Source organism: Syngnathus acus, chromosome 22, assembly GCF_901709675.1.
Source record: "Syngnathus acus chromosome 22, fSynAcu1.2, whole genome shotgun sequence".
In the NCBI taxonomy this organism is placed as follows: domain Eukaryota; kingdom Metazoa; phylum Chordata; class Actinopteri; order Syngnathiformes; family Syngnathidae; genus Syngnathus; species Syngnathus acus.
Window position 1 is genome coordinate 3,606,534 of NC_051106.1, and position 17,050 is coordinate 3,623,583.

General features: G+C 42.9%; 2 protein-coding genes across 3 annotated transcripts; one reads left to right on the forward strand and one right to left on the reverse strand.

Moving 5' to 3' along the window:
• Nucleotides 1–2,178: 2,178 nt before the first annotated feature.
• Nucleotides 2,179–16,696, reverse strand: siva1 (SIVA1, apoptosis-inducing factor). Of its 2 annotated transcripts, none has more exons than XM_037242529.1 (4): nt 16,463–16,687; nt 14,074–14,147; nt 9,942–9,999; nt 2,179–2,752 (listed from the first exon to the last, which is right to left on the reverse strand). In XM_037242529.1, the coding sequence occupies exons 1-4, from the start codon at nt 16,581–16,583 to the stop codon at nt 2,592–2,594; spliced, it is 414 nt and encodes a 137-aa protein (XP_037098424.1). In that variant the 5' UTR covers nt 16,584–16,687; the 3' UTR covers nt 2,179–2,591. The 2 variants fall into 2 exon arrangements, with proteins under 2 accessions (XP_037098424.1, XP_037098423.1); XM_037242528.1 differs by lacking the exons at nt 2,179–2,752; nt 9,942–9,999; nt 14,074–14,147 and adding exons at nt 14,852–15,064; nt 15,582–15,729; nt 15,985–16,170 and having other exon boundaries at nt 16,463–16,696.
• Nucleotides 3,303–9,496, forward strand: zbtb42 (zinc finger and BTB domain containing 42). The gene is given in 4 exon segments (XM_037242526.1): nt 3,303–3,478; nt 4,199–5,245; nt 5,248–5,310; nt 5,313–9,496. Coding segments are annotated over 4 exon segments (1,599 nt in total). The 5' UTR covers nt 3,303–3,474; the 3' UTR covers nt 5,798–9,496.
• Nucleotides 16,697–17,050: the final 354 nt, after the last annotated feature.

Consider the following 17,050-nt stretch of genomic DNA (forward strand, 5'->3'; position numbering starts at 1 on the left):
TAAGGGTCAGCCAGAACAATCTGATTCTGCAGTACGTAAAACGTGACACATTACATCACTTAATGGGATGTTGGGAAAGGCTGTGTAGTAGCTAAAGAGAGGCAGACAGACAGGCAGACAGATGGCTAGATGGATTGTTTTATTTATCTACAGACAGGAAAAATATTAGAAATGGTGCTAGCAATGTGATATGCTGCACTGTATTGTACTATATCTATGTCCTGGATCTCATTATATTTTGATGGTGTACATAATGACGTCTGTTTGGACATGTATCCTAATCTCGTGTGATTGGGAGTGACTGATGTTTTCCACCTTACAGCCTGTTTGTAATAGCTTGTGCAGTACTTCAATTCCAATTCTCCCGTGGGATTTTAAATTAGGATGCATTACAAGCCCCCCCTCAACCCCACAGCGCAGCTCAAGCCCGTCCTTATATGAGGAGACGCTGAACTGGTGAGGTCAGTGATGTGCTTCCACTGTGGCTGGATGGCTGCTGGTTGCTTGGCCGGTCAGGCTCCAGTGGAATGCGGGGTCTTTTGTTTGTCCGCAAGAGGAGTGGGTCAGGGGGAGAATGCCATTGATGGTTGCAGAGAGGAAGAATGAACCTCCAGGAAGTGTTTTCTCTCTCTGCTTACTCCCCCACTCTCATTCTCTTTCCATCCTTCCCTATCTTTCACTGTGTGTGAGAACCTTTCGCCATGCTGAGGCCACAGTCCCGGGGCACAACCACTGCTTTGTCTTGCCCCTGTGAACACACACCCCTCCTTTGCTGTGCGCCCAAGTTTGCCAGGGCCATGAAAACACACGGCGACCTATTCTTATCTACATCGAAGCTTCTTGCATCCATGATGTATTTTTTGGAGATATCATTTGTCTTATGCCATGCTTCAATCGTGTCGATTCCCATCATGCACACATTTTGACCCCGTCACAGCCAGACTAAAAATGGAATAAAAAAAAAAAAAAGTTGGCATGAATCTACTCGGTGGCCCCTTACGACCGGTGGCTGTCGCGTCCCGTCACATTTCTCATTCCCCCCTGTGTCAGAACACTAGGAGGAGCTGCAAATGGTCCTTTCAAAACACGACAGCTGGAACACAGGGCAAAGGTGACAGAGGCAGTTGGGAGAGCTCAGAGAGGGGCACGAGGAAGAGGAGAAGAAAAGGAGGGGGGGGGACGCACGAGATGAGCAGCTGCAACCTCAACTGTTTCTCCCCTGCGCTGCCATCTTTTGCTCTCTGGAAAATATTTTAATTACTCAAGAGGTTAAGCAGATTTGAGACTTTTCTCCCTCCGCATAAATCATCACTTGTGTCTTAAGACTGTTTGGGCTATCACAGCCAGGAAAAACATAGCCAGTGGGTGATTCGGTGCCAGGGAATTCCTCAACTGGAAGCAGGATTAGAGAGAACGGCCCTTTAAAGTTCCCAAAAGGACTGACAGTCCAAATTACAATGCATGATTTATCATTCTTTTCAAGCAACAAATTCTTTGTGACAATAAAGTTTGTCTTTCATCCACCGATGATCTCAAAACCACAAGCAAATCTTTGTAGTTTGAGGGATGGTTGATTTAACAATGGAAATTTAAGATTTCATAAATCCAACTAAGGAAGGAAGACCGTTTTGAAGCTATGAAAGAGAATGTTTTGTGTGTTTCTTTTTTTAATTCCAGCTGACTGGGGGCGAGGCGGAGTACAACCTGGACTGTTTCGTGAGCCATTCATACTTTGAATAAACAAATTAGGATGTTCAATACCACTTTTTTCAGACGGATACAATTACGAGTAGTCAACTCGAATAACCGATACCACTGGTAGTTCTGATACATAATATTTCTATTGAAACAATGACAGATAATTAAATAGAAAATACATGTACTTATAGAAGTTGCATCCCAATGAGCATATGAGAGTATGGACATGTTTGGAATTCAAAAGGGAAAACATTACATCAGGCATGCAGAAATTGATTTAGCAAATACAAATATACATTTTGGCAGCAATAAACCAATAATCCATTCTAAGCATTATTAGAAACCTTCTAGACACGAATTGCATCTAAATGGGTGAATAAAGCCTTTTTGGGTGGTAGTGCTATTGGGCTACCATCAACTATGTTGAGGTGTTGTTAGATTCAGCAGGTGTCCAGAAAACATCCTTGCAAGCATATCAAATTTCTTAAATAATTGAAATTTGCAGGTCTCAGTTTGATCAAACGTTTATGTGGAAAATATTTTTATCAAATCACATGTTCGTTGTGATGAACACTGCCACTATATTTTAATATTGGTTAATTATTTTGGATGTGCCACTGGGCGAACCAAATATTGCTTGTGGTGGCACTTGGTTCAATAAATTTGAGAACCACTAGAGAAAATCGCTTCCTTGTATGCACTACTGTTGAGCCCCAGCCCTCCGCTTTCGGGTGTGGAGGGAGGACCGCGCACTGAGCAGACAGGTGTTTCCAGCAGCAATGGATGTTGCAGCCGGGGTCCTCTGCTACTTGCTGCCGCTGTGTGCGTTCTCGCAGTAGTACACGTTTGTAGCTGGGGGCCGGACGCTGTCGCGAGACTTGGCGGCCACACGATCAACCTGCTCGTTGACACACACAGCAGCCAGCCAGCCAGCAGCCGAGCAAGACCAGCGAGCGCAGGCTGCCTCGCCGGGCATTGGACGGAAACCTCGAAGAACCGACCAGAGGGAATCCAACATCTGGCCGCACATCATGATTATAGAACGTCGACTTGTCTAAGTGGGGAAAAGGAACACGGACAACGGAGAAGGCGGAAATAAATGTAAGTGCGTTTTTTTTTTTTGGTGCGTTAGAGCGGAGCAAGGAAGCGAAAGTTGACCAGTCGCTGCTTGGCTCGGTTCATTTAGTGTTCCCCCCCACCCCAAGTCTCCTTCTAAATGACTCCTAAAACACTTTTATGCTATACTGTGCTGCCTCATTTGCACTTTTCCTCATTGCGTGTTGCGTTCATGTCCTCATCGGACGCGTCAAACTTTTAATAACCTAGTAACTAACTACCTTGTGCAAAATATAATTCTCATCCTAACGCCGTAACACACTTTCTTCTTCTTTTTCATCCGGTGGGTACCCATCGATTGAAAGTGAGCGGCTGCGATCTTGTTACACTTTCGGGGATCTTTTCTTGTTATAAAAATGGTGAGCTTTTGGACAGCATAGAGGCAACATATGGCACAAGGGGAGCACAGCTGGAGGTAGCGTTTCCATTGCGGTGATGTCAGAGCAGCTGACTCCACAGCTTGGAGTGTAATTAGCAAACAGAGCAGCAGTTTACTCACTCCTTTTTTCCTCCTCCTTTTTACACTCCTTGCCCGGTGGACGGGTGCGATCATTTCTACTCCCGCTTGCTTGTTCTGTAAACACAACCCTGCGTTTGTGTGCGTCTTCCGAAACGCACAAATCTTTCTGGAAGCTCAAGGAGGGGAGATCATTCAGGAGAATGGGTGAGCCTACTTATATGAAGTTTATAACAGTGTAATAAGGGTTCATAAGTTGTAAGACTTGCGCTAATGTGGTCTTTATAGCACTGCAATTTATCTAGAAGATTTTGCAGTGGTTTTCAATGTAAAACTGCTTATATATATTTTTTTGTTGGTATGCTTTGACTTTCTTTGCAAAACTTTACTCTAATCGCAAAATAGTCTGGTCAGTTGAGTGTTTTTCTTGTTTAAAAAATGATTTTCCAGATTCACATTTGTACTTATCAAGTTTCATGGTGATTAACGATAAGGATGTGATGCTTGAATTGTTTCCATGTTTTGGATATTTCCACAGGAAATTCACTAAATTAAGTGTTCTTTTAGGGGAAGTTTTGAATTTAAAATGGAAGGAAGTAACGTACCGCGAAATTAGTTTAGACAGAAATAATTTCACATATATAACATTTTTGTTACAACTTAAACAGAGAACAGAGATTTGTTGTGTTATGACTAAAGTTTTGGTTCAATTGAAACAGACTCAATCCCAATTTTTATTATTCCGGCTAAACCTAAAGGCTGTTTTATTCCTAAAGTGTGTGAAAATGTCATGCCAACCTCTGTGTCTATTAACGCAAGCAGAAGTGCGTGGCCGACTCATTGGCCCTGAAGTTTTTTAATCCAGGCTTTGCTCTTGGTAGCTTCTATTTGTTTACCCACCATCCTGTTTTTCCTGTTTTTCATCAGGTTATGAGGGAAGAATGGAGTTCCCAGACCATAGCCGCCAGTTGCTGCAGTGTTTGAGTCAGCAGCGTCACCAAGGTTTCCTGTGTGACTGCACCGTTCTGGTCGGGGAGGCTCGCTTCAAGGCGCACAGAGCCGTGCTGGCCTCCTGCAGCATGTACTTCCATCTCTTCTACAGGGACCAGCTTGACAAAAGGGACGTTGTGCATCTCAACAGTGACATTGTGACAGCGCCGGCCTTCAGTCTGCTGCTTGAATTTATGTATGAGGGCAAGTTGGAATTCAGCACTCTTCCAGTGGAGGACGTGCTGGCAGCAGCCAGCTACCTCCACATGTACGACATCGTCAAAGTGTGCAAAGGCAAGCTGAAAGACAAGGAGCTCTCCCCGCTCGACGAGAAGATGGGCGAGGCTTTCGGACTCAGCTGTTTGGAGCGGGACAATTCCTCGGACGGCGAGCCGCGCGGTGACAAGCAGCCCGGAAGGCGACGGGCTCGGGGGCCCCCGGGGCCCCCCTCCCCGCCGGAACAGTTTGACACGGACAGCGGCGAAGCGGGGCTGGCTGTCAGCGACTGTGAAAGGTCTGCGCGGAACAGGCAGAAGGCAAACGGTCACTCCGGCAGGTCCCCGGACCTTGTAGGTGTCAATTATGTGTCAGCGGAGGGCGAGCCTTGCGTCCAAACAGCTGGAAAAACAAACGCTGATGTCAGTAGTTCCACCGTATCACTGTCCCGGAGGTCCCGGGCTTCGGATGACATGGACTGCGCTCTGGATTTGTCTTTCAAGCCTCTGTCTACCAGAGATCCCTTACAGGCCTCCTACATCTCGGGACAGCTGGCCCTCGACAGCCAGCAGCAGGGCACTGAGCCACTTGTTAAAGATGAACACGACTTGCTGTCAGAGCAGGAGGACAGTGAGCCCATGAGCCCCGAGAGCCAGCGCTTTGGGAATAGCGCCAGGAGCTCAGTGGTGACAGGGTTCGCTGCCCTCTTCCCAGGCAACAACGGCTCCACCGCCGCCCTCCTCTCCCAGGAGGAAGACCTGATGGACGAGGAGGGGAGGCCTGCGGGCAGAGGAGGGAGGGCACCCCCGGCGGGGAGGAGAGGAGGGGAGGCTGCCGGGGGACAGCGAGGAGGAGGAGGAAGACGACTTGGCTTCTTCGGACATCTCCACCTCCAGCGGTGTGCTCTTGCCCGGCGGGCAACAGGCGTGCGTGTGCCCCCTGTGCAGCAAAATCTTCCCCAGCCCCCACGTCCTGCAGCTGCACCTCAGCTCGCACTTCCGCGAGAAGGACGGCGCCCGCTCCAAGTTGTCGCCCGACGGCTCGGTGCCCACCTGCGTGCAGTGCAACAAGACCTTCTCCTGCATGTACACCCTCAAGCGGCACGAGCGCACGCACTCCGGCGAGAAGCCGTACACCTGCGGCCAGTGCGGCAAGAGCTTCCAGTACTCGCACAACTTGAGTCGCCACGCCGTGGTCCACACGCGGGAGAAGCCGCACGCGTGTAAATGGTGCGAGCGCCGCTTCACCCAATCCGGGGACTTGTATCGCCACATCAGGAAGTTTCACTGTGGCCTTGTTAAAACGCTCGCCATCGGATAAAGCGCTCGACCTGTGCCGACTCGACCCCCGTGTGTCTTCTCACAAATTAGTATTCACACACTGGCAGTTGGGATTCTACTCCTTTTGGCATTTCTCTCGACGTAGCAACTTTAGGAGCAACTGGCCCAGACTGGCAAACGGCATCCGCGTGCAAGTTGAACAAAGCAGATGATGCACTTTGTTTGTGTCTCGTGTCCGTGTGTTGACTCTATTTGAAGAGCCGAAAAGCATCCTGAGGGCACAATACAGGATGCTAACGTGTGTTTATACAATCGACTATTTGTGCACATAGGAGATCAGAACCGTCCGTTTTCCTACTTTAATATTATTATTTATTGGGGTATTTTTAACAAGTATTTGGAGGCAGCAAAACTAATGAAGTTAAACGACTGGAATTTTCTTTTCATGGATGTTTTTGTTTATAGGTCAACATTAAACAAGACAAAAGTATAATGTACATTATTGTATTTTGCCTTAGAATCACCTGTCCTGTTTTGAAATCATGAATGTGAACTAATTGAAGAAATGGCCTCATTGCTACTTAAAAAATGTACATTCAAAGGAGAGGCTAGAGTCGATGCCTGTAACACTTGTGCCTCTTTAGTGTACTTCTTGAAGAGCGATCTATCGCCATGCCTTTTTGTCAGATCCACTCACGCATACCGGAGGCTAACAATGGTAATAGGCAGCGCTGGAATGCAAATTGATCCACGAGTGCCCTTAGAAGTGTGTGACCCAACCATGTAAATGAAGCTCTTATGATGTTATTGATTGTAGAAGAAGACAAACAGCAGACGAGTGTGATATTTCCTGGTATGGCAGCAGTATAATCAAAGCAGTACTTAGTCACCGTGCGGGGACGGAACGAGACAGGTGGAAAATCACAACCGCTAAAGATACTTTCTTTTTAAATTAACATTCTCGTGCTCACCGTAGTTTCTTACTGTATGTTTTACTACTGAAGTTGATGCCTTTAGCGATTTAAAAAACAAACAAAAAAAAAACAAGGTTGTGGGCAGGAAGGAGTTCAACTCATTGCTAAATAGTTTCTTTTTGTGTCTAATCTGTCCTGAGAAGACTTGATCGGAATTTATTTATTAGTTTGGTTCAGGGTTTACTGTAGGTGTGTTTTGATTAGCTCGAATGTTGGTACTATTAACTGGTCTTGGGGCTATCTCTTTTTTTTTTTTTTTCCTCTCTGTGCAAATCAAGTTACTGTAATTGTGCTTTAATAGTGAAATGTCAGTCACACGGAACCGAGAGAAGCACTTGTTTTTTTTTTAGCATGCACAACCAGTAGTTTCAACACTATTTCCTAGGCTGCTATCACAATTTGTATATTTAATGTAAATATATATTCTATTTATGCGTGTTTTTATAACACCCATGGGGTGGAGTGGGTCAGGTGTCTTATTAAGGCTGCATTGTCTTCCCAGGGGTGGGAGTGGAAGGGGGGGCGAGAGGTAAGCAGACTGCAAATCAGAATCGGGATTTTCATTCAGCTCTGCTGTTCTACCACAGGAAATAGTTTTTCTACAAGCACAGCCCATAGTGAGTTGGCTACCTATAGAAATGAGACAATACTAGCATTGTCCCCCCCGCGGCCCCCACATCCACACACAAGTCCCAGGTAGTTCTCAAGGGATCATTGTGTATCTCCCTTCGAGCTGAGGGGTGGGGGCATGTGCACGTTTCTCTTGGCGCTCTGCTGTATTGAATGGAGGCAATGGAATGTGAGAAATGTATTTAGGCGAAGGGAAACCAAGGAGACTGTAAACAGGTGTATTGTTTAGAGGCATCAAAGTCCTGCCCCCCCCTCCCCCCCCAGCCCTCCCTCCGCACAGCATGCAGTTAGATAAATGCTTCATTGTTCTACTGAGGGGAGAGACCGTTGCGATTTGATTGCACACCTATAAAGAGATTATCCGAGTTATCATTGCATCCCGTGTTCCCAATGAACACGTAGACCTACAGTGATACCCATGTATGGCCCCTGTTCTAACATTGAATATGTCAAATTAAAAATTTGCTAAAATTAATTACACTACAAAATTTTGATATTTTCCCGATTTTTCTGCCTGTCAAGATATCAAGGTTAGCATCGATTGTGCAGTAAATATTTAAATATACTTTTATTTACTTGCTGTTCACAATCTCATTTTGGGTCGTGACCCACCAGTTGAGTGACATTGATCTTATTGAACATAAAAGTGAACATTAACACTGGACCCTCTTTCAAGACTTCACTTGGTATGTTTTTGCTACTTTTTTAACAAAAGAATTGTAACAGTTTAGCAGCAGAATTCTGCTCAAGCATCCAACCTGTCTTACACTCCCTCAGTGTTACCATTTTCATGAGCACCACTATTCCATGTACAGTGAAACCTCGAGTTACAAACTATTAATCCTGTAACCTTGAAATGTTCATATATTGAGGTAATGTTTTTCAGTGAAATTAATAGTAATATGATTAATCCGTTCCAGCCCCATAACTAAGTTATACCCACTTCAATTTTTTTAATGCGTCTGTTGTTACAAATAAATACAATATAGAAATAAGTGAAAACACTGTTATTTAAAAAAAAAAAAAAACAACACTTGACAGCTATGCGTTACGCATGTTGCCAATAATGGTTACACAGTGCAAGAAAAAGCACAATATAGATCATCCATCAGCAACAAACATATTGGACGTTACCCAAATTGTTCATAAAAAGGAATGTTTGTAACTCAAGGTTCCACTTAACGTGCTTTTTGTGTAACATTAATAATGTATACAGGCGAGAAAATGCTCCACGTTCGGTCAGATGTTTCCTGATTCTTGAATGTACATGTGTACAAAGGCAAAAAAAAAAAAAAAACTAACACAGTGTAAAGATGTGTATTTCTTTTATGGCAGTTATTTAATGCCCCAGGATGTTCACCGAGCGTGCCTTGTCGACACAAATAGGTGTTGCATCTGGAGGCGCCTGATTGTCCTTTGTGCACTTGCTCGAGTTCACACAACCCAACAACTACTGATTTCTTTCTTTCAAAACACATCGTGTAAAATTCATTTAATTTTTGCTGCTTTGTGAGAGGTTCCGGGGATGTTATTTCATTGTGTGAATAAATTTTACGAGGTGTTAAATTGAGGACAAGCATTTGTGGGATTGTTTTTGTGTCCAGTAGTTCCTTGGGTCATGTCACTGCAGAGATTCTCATTGTTGTCTTTTCATGGAAACAAAAGGCTATGTTTGCCTAACTCACGCTGTATGATTTTGAAGTCAGGAAATGGCCATTATCAAACACTGGATTTGTGTCCTCTGTTGCAGGTTCCAACTGTGAATTTGTGTAAGATCACAAGAAATATTTATTATTATTATTGCATTTGTTTCTCTTGCAGCCTCTGACTTTTCATTTGGTTACATCAGCTAAATGTCAAACGGACAACTTTTTAATTGAAATTGTAGAAGTGCCATTAGAATTTAATATAATTTTTTTTTTAATAAGAATCATATATTTTATAGTAATTGCTTCAGTGTTAGTGGTGTAGAGATTAGAGGACAATCTTTGATTAGATACTGAGGCAATTTACTGTGCATTTTACTTGTTTTGTGTGTGTTTACCGAGGTGTGTGTGTGTGTGTGCCGTGGAAATGTGACAATCTGGATTTAGGTCTTTATAAGACTATGCATAGAATTAAATGGAACAACTTTGTCTGTGTGAAGTTTATTGATTTCACTCTCTTTGTTATTACACTGTTTTGTTAAGAGTAAAAGCAATAAGATGATTGACAGCTTGCACATTAGATGCCTGATGCAATAATGGTACACATTTATTCATGTACCGAATATTTTATATTATGTTTAAAAATAAAATAGTGTTCCACAGGGGGAAAGGTGATTTTGTGATTTTCCCACATTCTCAAAAAGAATACATTTTAGAGCTGTAATTGGAATGCCGCGATTTTTGCTTAAGGTTATCATACCGTCGCATTCTGACATTTGCCAAGTACACCTACAGCATTATTTTTCAGCATATACTTTTGCATGCAAAACTGTTTTATTTTACTTGCGGCAGAGCATTTTTATACACACATCAAATAACGCGATATGCAAGTACATTAAGACAATTTCAACCATTCTTATATGCAAATCTTTACCTTTCTCCTCCATGTACCGTTGACGCTGTGTATGAGAACTCCCCACAGTCTGTTGCTCCTGAAAAAAAAAAAGCTGACCTTCAGTTACATTGATATTGCCATGTAGAGAATATTAAACAGTTTTATTTCCAAAATAAAAACTTTGTATCACATTACAACTGCTACCGGTAAAACATTAAGACCAAAATGTATCCCTCATAAAGTGTGTGTATGTTCTGCACTTGCGCTCACTCTCCAGTGTATATAGAAACAACACAATGTGGTAATACTGCCAATCTATAAACATAAACTAAGCTCAAAGACAAGACTGATGAAGATGAGGTCCCATTGTCGCCACTCCAATGATTAATTAAACTGCGTAGAGACGCTTGTTTGGACATCAACTAATTACCAGTTTGGAAAACTTTTTCAATCATTTCTCTCACGCACTATGAAAGAAATCCAGCTGCTCTGCTGTGTGATCCCAGCGGGGATGGCCTGCGATTCCCACCACCCTCCCCCCTTCCAGTCCCAGCGTGCCCATTCTGGGAACCGCATACAGACAAGCGGGCAGTATGAACTACCCCCATCCCCCCTTCACCTCCACACAGCCCCCAAAACTGCGGCCCCAGACTCTCGGCCTCATCCCTCCGCTCCATTGTGTGCGTGGGTAGTCGCTCAGCCATGCTATTGTCTGGCCCCGCTCCCCACCACGTACTTTGTGCACAAACAGACGACATAGCGGCGCTATAGCCGGCCAGCTCGGGCATAAAGACAACAAATGTGCTCCCAAGATCATTTATAAACAGCCAGCCTGTAAATAAAAATAAGAGCTGATGCAAAGCTACGGCCGCTGTCAACCTGCACGAATAAAAGCAACCAGCAGCAGCATCTGCTAACATCTGCCTGACGGGATCCAGAGTGGTGTGTGCGTATTTCTTCTGGTGCAAAAACATTTCACATGGAAAGCAAGAGGCCATGTGATAGAGCTTAGCTGCAGGATGACGAGCCGGGATATGTGCAGTCTAACGCCATGGTGTAATAAAACATTCCTGACCAAAGCCTGGCTCATTGGCTTGTGTGTGTGCGTGTGTGTGTGTGGGTAGAGGTACTTGGGAGAAGTTGAGAGGAAAGTACTAAGTGTCTACTTTCTCAACAAGGCCAGCGGTGGGAGCCCTTGACCTCTAAGGGGACGGACTGCCAGGGACAGCTGGTGTGGTCCGTGTTTATTTATTTATTCGGGAACAAAAGACAGGTGGTCACACTTGAAAAGGGCACACAAACACGTTCACGTATGTGAGTGTGTGTGTGTGTGCATCACACTCGCACAGTCAAACCAAACACACACACAGTTTGTTAGCCCACCTGAGCATTCATTTAAATGCTTATCCTGAATTTTGACAGTATTTTTGGATGCACTATAACATTGTGAATGCATGTCATCATTTTGACACAATTGAATTCATGTTTTCAATATTTTCCCCCACATTGGTATGAATTTTTTTAACCATAGTAGTTAGAGGTGCAGCCAACTTGATAACCACATGAAAACAAAATATTGTGACAGTGAGATAAGATGGAAAATCAGAAGCTTAGCCAATCCAACCATGAAATACCCCGAAGAAGAAAGAAACCACTTGTGTACTAACATATGTTGAATGGTTTGAGCAAGAAAAACAACAGCCGCTGACAATAGAAATATTCTAAGAAATGTAAAGAAAGACTCTAAAACAACTGCGAGTGACATCAGCAACAACCACCAGCGGGCAGGAGTGAAAGTCAGGAACATGAAAAAGTATCGAAGAGGTGCAAACTACTCATTAGCATGAAAAATAGGAAAGCTAGGTTGGAAGTTGCTCAAAGTCCTGAGATGAGCCTAAAACAGGGGTGTCAAACTCATTTTTTTCGCAGGCCGCATTGTAGTCCTAGCTTCTTTCGAAGACTGTCAACTCAAATAAATGTATGAGCACCTCATATTATATCCAGTAAAAGCTACAAAACAAACTGACAACTCATTTTCAAATCAGACAAGTAAAAACTGGTCAAATATTTAAAAAAGAAAAAGATATTAAAAGTGAAGACAATTTGCAATTCTAGTAATGACAAAAATTTGATGCACAATTTGTCTTCGTGGGCCACATAAAATGATGTAGCGGGCCGTATCTGGCCCCCGGGCCTTGAGTTTGACACCTGTGATCTAAAAGAATTCTGGGGTAAGGTTACATGAACTGATGAGAAATAACTTAACATTCATCAAATTTACAGAAAGGCCACAACTTCAAAAAAGATCCCAAAACACAGTGCAAGCTCATCCATGAGACTCAATGACGCTAATGTATAACTTCTTCTGTGACAGGATCTCTAATCTTCATTGATGTAAGTTGCACATGACTGAACAAAACATTCTACCTGCCAACTTAAAGATAGATGCAATCAAAAAAATCAAGAAATCTTTCATCATGCAATAAGATAAGGACTCTAAACAGCAAACAAAGCAATCAGGCCCAAAACAAAGCACCACAAAAAAAGAATGGCAGTTTGGGGATGCAGGCTTGATGCAGTTATCGTCCTTGCCGTCCCAATACTATTGCAGGGCAGAACACTATCAGACACACAGTGTGCTCTCCACCTGTTTTAAGTGCACTTTAAGTGCACAAACGTGCTCTTACTTCTCCTTTTTAGGAGCGGAACGCTGCGACAGCACCAAGACAGCGTGCCCTTGCTCCACTGTACAGCTGTCACTTACACACGCTCGTTGACTCGTATTTATAGCAAGAAGCATCATCGGACTTGACGCTGGCCTCAGACCACAGCTGGTCCCCCCCCAAAAAGAATAGCTGAAAGACAAAGCCACGTGCTCCTGCTGGCTGCCTGCAGTCGGTCTTGCCTGGCGGGTTGGGGGTGTTTATGTGACCCCCCGCCCCCTTTCTTTATGCAGTCACCCAGGCACACACGTACGTAGTGGAATATATCCACACTGATAATGTAACAGCTGCATTGACTTGTAAACTCATCACATCACAATGGAGTTAACAAGAAATGGAACCATCAGCGTCCAGTTCTGAAAGGTGATAAGTAGAAGTGTCAAAATAAATCGATGAATCGACAACAAATCGATTACCACCTTAATTGCCTCATATTTGAATAATCTAGTCATCATTATTTCGATTAGAATCTAATAATAGCATTCAGAAGACATTATGAAACTAATCGAAACTCATCGAAATAATAATAATAATCGAGTAATCGTTTCATTCAAATCTGACTTCAAGATCTCAAAAGTAATAATTGTCCAATTTGTCTAGTCCTTGATGAAAGCAGAGTGATTTATATATTGCGTTTAATCAAAAATAAGATATTTGCAAATATCTTACTTTGTAAAACAATGATCATCAAGCTTTCTTGAGTGATACTGCTTAACAGTTGTGTTTAATTGTTTTTTAAGTAATACCAAATAAACAAAACAATTGCCTTTGTGTCATGCACAAACTGCATATATGTATTCATCATAACTGCCACTACCGTTTAAATTAGACCTGGGCAAAGTACAGCCAGGGGGCCACATCCAGTCTCTGACCGGCACTTTAACTCTGATGACACAGTGGTGACTCTGCAGAGAGCGCATTATTGCTTGCTTGTCCCTGGGAAGACTCACATTAATACTAAAGACAGCTGACTGTGGTGTAAATTCTTCTTTTATCAGGTTGACGCTTTGTTGTTGTTTTGTTTTTGGCCGTATTATACTGAGCAACCAGGAGAGAGATACTATATGTATGTCACATTTTTGTCTCTTTTGCATTACTGAAAGGTACAATGAAAGATAGTGAAGAAAAAAAAAATATTTAAATATATTAATGTTCATAGAACTGGAGATGGAACTGTTACACTGAGTAGCCAAGTCAGTGATACATCATTCACAAGACAAGTTCCAGCTGTATAGCCAACGGTCATCATCATAAAATATCTTGAGCTGAATCTTCAAATTGTATTAAATCATCATAGAAGTGAATAGAGCCACACGACAGGATAAGGAATATTCTTGTTTGAATAGTCTCATCAAAAGAAGAAAAAAAACTACAGTCCAGTATCTAATGTGCAGATGTGATTTCTTTCAAGCCTTATCAAAAATTATACGTACAACATGTCACCTCACTTTGCCAACAAGGGTCTGTCCTCTGAGCCGGAACTCAAATGGACCAACCGCAGAGCTCCCAAAAAGGCCCGAGCCTACAACAGACCCACAGAACAAGGGATGTGACTCAACAGATCATACGCACATTTGCAATAAGCTCCAGGAAGTGCACTCATCCGAGCTAATATCCATTACACCGGGTCATGTGACCGGTTCCTATAAAGCAGTGCCTTGGACTTGCAACTAAGAACAATTACTCAGTGTACAATGTGTGACCCTGAGAGTAGCCATCTTCAGCGAGGGGGGGCAGTGCTAACATTTTCCCCAGAAAGAGGAAATGTTTTGGTTTTTGTACTGGACTTGGATTGGTGCCAAAACACTAGAAAGTGATGATTGCACCAAAAGCTCATGTCCAGCAGGAATAATATTCTAGCCTGTCCACAAGCAGTTTTGTGAGTTTTGTAAAACCTCTGGCTGTGCTTATTTTATTAAAAACATTGCTAGCACACACAATTAAGGGTCAGAGTAGGCAGGGTAGACCGGAATTCCTGTTACCTTGAGGAATGACAACTTTCTCCCAAGGCAATATTTTGGGGGAAGGCAAGAACGTGTCGTCCTACCAAGTTCTTATACTATGCTGCCACCTGCTGGCCATATTACACAACTACTTAACTATACCACTAGAAAACGACAAGCTACTTCCAATTTCTCTAGTTGTGTTGGTCTGGAGACTGACCAGGCTCAATACTGTATCTAATATTTTAAGTGACCCAAAAAAAAAAGCCCCGAACACAGTCAATATGGTATGAAAACGTTCAAGTTTATTTAAATATATCTCTATACATACATAGTTCATAAGAAAAAAATGACGATTATGGTTAAAAAAATGCCGTCTAAGTATTTCATTTAGTGAGGATACTGTGTATTCAAGCATAAACTCATCACATATGAGTTGGATTTCCATTACGGGGAACAACTGCAACAGACAACTTCATCATAACGTCCACTGTAGCTGCGGAGGGAAAAAGATAAAAACACATTAAGATAATGCTTAATTGAGATTAACTGGATTAATTTAAATAGAGTATAAACATGGAGGACAGATCCAAGAGTGATCTTGCATCTCCTCTCTTCTACTTTACTCAATTCTAATTGTCACTGTGATACACACTCGTTAAGGGGCATGCACGGAAAAGGCAAAGAAAGAAATATTTCGAAATTTAAAAAAATACTACAAGGAGCAGTCACACTCTAGAATCTGAATAGCTGCTCACTTCATTAGGCGTGAGGTGCACACACACCTATTGTGTTTACAGTTTGGGTGTGGTGGAATCTTCCAGTAATATTACAAATTTTGCTGCATTACTCATCAAAAAAAGTTGCTCAAGAAGTATGATTTTGGCACATACGCCCGCAATTTCAGCCTGTGCCTCAACGACAATGCTCATGCCACACTTTATAATATCTTATGGGAAGGGCTATTTGTGTTCAATAGTAGTACTTAGAACGTAAAACAAAATGGGACCCACTCTATGACGGTGCAGACAGAACAGCAGAGGCTTGAGCAGTTTGAACACTGTCGGCTGCAGGAGGAACAGGTGAGTCGCTCGCACTGGGAACAAGATGTCCGACATGATGTGCTCTTCTGGCAAACGCAGCAGCCAGTTGGAGGTGACCCTGGAAATAAAAAGGAAACATGGTTGTAAAGATAATGCAGTGGGAATTTGCTCCAAGTAAAAGACAAACACAATTTCTCAAAATTGGACTACCAGGAAAAGACAAAGGCCGCATACCATAGATTTAAACCACTTTACACATCAGTTCAGAAAATAACAGTTTAGATGTCAGGCTGCTAATTGAACGGCAAATACATCATTTTGTTTGACACGTAATAATGTCAGTGCTGCAGCCCACATCACATCAATAACTCACCTTGCGTTCTGGGTGCTTTAGTCAGTCTTCCGTCAAATCCTATCAAAGTCTGCCCTCTTAAGAGAGTCTGGCTGCTTTCAGCAGTTCCTTCTCCAGATGAACAGGCGTCGCCGATCTTCTCTCCACGGGGCCATACAGTGCCCACCACAGCCTTGGCACCATTAAAAAGTAAGTTCTTGGTCTTCTCTGTGAACAAAACTACGGGAAATAAGCCGAAAACACCCCTAGCCCGGATGAGGTAAACAATGTGTTGGATACTTTTCTCACCGCTAGGGTGTCTTACTGAACTACGACTACCACAATGCCCACTTTACTTAGATCAGAAGACAGCCAAGCAACACGAGGGTCAATTGTGATCCAAATACGACTGCTATAGTCGTAAATAAATTATTATGGTATGGAAGATTTAAGTTAGCAATTTAGCACAAACAGGCTAACTTTAGCTAATGTCAAAGAACGTCACCGAACACGCACTTACCGTATATTTCTTTTCTGTACTTGTTCCCCAACACACTGGAATTACTCAGCTCATGCTGCCTAATATGTATTTTGTATTGGGACGAGAAGGTTTCCGTAAAAGGGTATCCACGCTTCGGCATTATAGTGGCAGTAAAAAATTCAAAACAGCCACAGTATAGCTGCTGCGCCACTAAGTTTTGCGGGGAAAATGTTCGTGGCAGAAAGAGACAGCCAATTGTACACAGGATTTATTGTCACGTGGAAATTTAAAGGCCAACCAGAGAACGTTTTATTGTCATGTGATTTTGGGCTTGCTGGACGCTGCCGCGTTCAGGCGCTAAGAAAGTGTTGTAATTTACGATTGTCAACAACAAATGGCGCGTCAAACGACTGTAAAAAAGTACGGCAAAGTGTGAGAGGAACAAGCCTGGTCTTGTTACTCCTCTCTCCTAATCTCAAACATATCAAACTTGATGATGCTTAATATCAACAGTGCACCAACTTCCACGTTTGATCTTAGAGAACATGCTTCCAAATCTGTGTTTCTTGAAGGCCACAATAAATGTCATATTTACTTTTGACCATAAAATATTACAAAATAAAGAGT